Source organism: Podarcis vaucheri (assembly GCF_965113315.1).
Source record: "Podarcis vaucheri genome assembly, chromosome: 9".
Taxonomy (NCBI): Eukaryota; Metazoa; Chordata; class Lepidosauria; order Squamata; family Lacertidae; genus Podarcis; species Podarcis vaucheri.
Genome location: NC_138767.1, coordinates 76,601,123 through 76,602,881, shown reverse-complemented (window position 1 = coordinate 76,602,881; position 1,759 = coordinate 76,601,123). Strand labels below are relative to the sequence as shown.

At 47.7% G+C, this 1,759-nt stretch overlaps 1 protein-coding gene across 1 annotated transcript; it reads right to left on the bottom strand.

Annotated features, from left to right (window-relative positions):
- Positions 1-213: 213 nt before the first annotated feature.
- On the bottom strand, positions 214-1,282 carry LOC309540213 (elongation factor 2-like). The gene is made up of 2 exons (XM_082236836.1): positions 1,141-1,282; positions 214-474 (listed from the first exon to the last, which is right to left on the bottom strand). The coding sequence occupies exons 1-2, from the start codon at positions 1,181-1,183 to the stop codon at positions 281-283; spliced, it is 237 nt and encodes a 78-aa protein (XP_082092962.1). The 5' UTR covers positions 1,184-1,282; the 3' UTR covers positions 214-280.
- Positions 1,283-1,759: the final 477 nt, after the last annotated feature.

The window sequence follows — 1,759 nt, the reverse complement described above, 5'->3', positions numbered from 1 at the left end:
AAATGTATTTTTGGAAGTTATAATGGCACTGGGTGAGCGGCCCCGCTGGTTCGTGTGCAGACGGCTTGGAACCTCTAAGGCTGAATGCAGACACGGCTCTTTTTAAAATCTGCCCCGAGACGGAAGATCAAGCAAGGAAGTGGCCCAATGCCTTTTGCAAGACACCTGCAGCACTGATGTTATTATGCAAGTTAAATTTGGAGTCCCACAACATACATTTTTAAATTTATTCTTTTACATCTGGTGTTGCATTTTTAATTCAGCTTGGTTGATTGGTTTTTTACAATTTGTCCAGGAAGTTATCTAGTGCGGGAATGCCCTCCTTCAGCCCTTTGCGCTTGCGGGTCTCAGCGACCACCTGGCAGGGGCGGCTGGTGTTGTCGAACGGGTCTCCGGGCAGGATCTGCCAGTGGTCGAACACACACTGGGGGAAAGCCTGGCCACCCGTGTTGGATCTCAAGTCAGCAGTGAAGCCTGTGAAGAGAGAGGGAGAGAGAGAGAAGAGTTTATACTATAAGCAAACAAAACTGTAAGACAGAAATACAGGTGTTCAAGTTTACCCACACACCCCACAACCAGCTAAAAGCAGCATCTTAGCTAAAAGCAGCATCCTGGAGGCATCTACCTTAATAAATAATATTAGTAATGATTTATTAATTTATACCCCACCCATCTGGCTGAGTTTCCCCAGCCACTGTAGGCGGCTCTCAACAAAATATTAAAAGCACAAGAAAACATCAAACATTGAAAACTTCCCTAAACAGGGTTGCCTTCAGATGTCTTCTAAAAGTTTATTTCCTTGACATCTGATAGGAAGACGTTCCACGGGGAGGGCGCCACTACCGAGAAGGCCCTCAGAGCTGGGCCTCAGTGTCCAAGCTGAACCATGGGGGTAGAGATGTTCCTTCAGGTATAACGGGCCATTTAGGGCTTTTAAAGGTCATTCCCAAACTTTGAATTGTGCTCAGAAATGTACTTAAGAGGAACAGAAGTCTGCTACCAGGGCAAGACCTGCTCAACTTTGTAGCAGCCATCTCAGATTAGCCTGGGAGACAACCTCTGATCGATCCTTCACACCTCCAGCTGCTGACAAAGGTTACCTGGAAGATGCAAGTGCAAGTGATAAAAGCTGACACTTACCAAAGGACTCGTTGACAGGGAGATAGGCCTTGACCACAAACATGGGGGTGCCGGCCACCTGGGACTCCTCAAAGACGTGCCCCCGCTTCCTGTTCAGCACGCCATAGATGCCACCCACAACCTGTTCTGGGCACTGGAAGGGGAAGAAAGTGGGTATAATAATAATAATAATAATAATAAATTTTATTTATATCCCGCCCTCCCCAGCCAAAGCCGGGCTCAGGGCGGCTAACAACAATCAAATAATCAGTCAAATAATCACACAATCTAAAATATTTCATTATAAAATTAATTAAATCAAATTGATGGCAACCAATTATGCAGAATTATGTGCAGGTTGCCAGAGGAGGGAGTCAGGCTGCGCCCTGACCAAAGGCCTGGCGGAACAACTCTGTCTTGCAGGCCCTGCGGAAAGATGTCAGGTCCCGCAGGGCCCTAGTCTCTTTTGACAGAGCATTCCACCAATTTGGAGCTACAGCCGAGAAGGCCCTGGCTCTAGTTGAGGCCAGCCTAACCTCTCTGAGGCCTGGGACCTTGAGGATGTTATTATTTGCAGACCGTAGGTTTCTCTGTGGGGCATACCAGGAGAGGCGGTCCCGTAGGTACGAGGGTCCTAGGC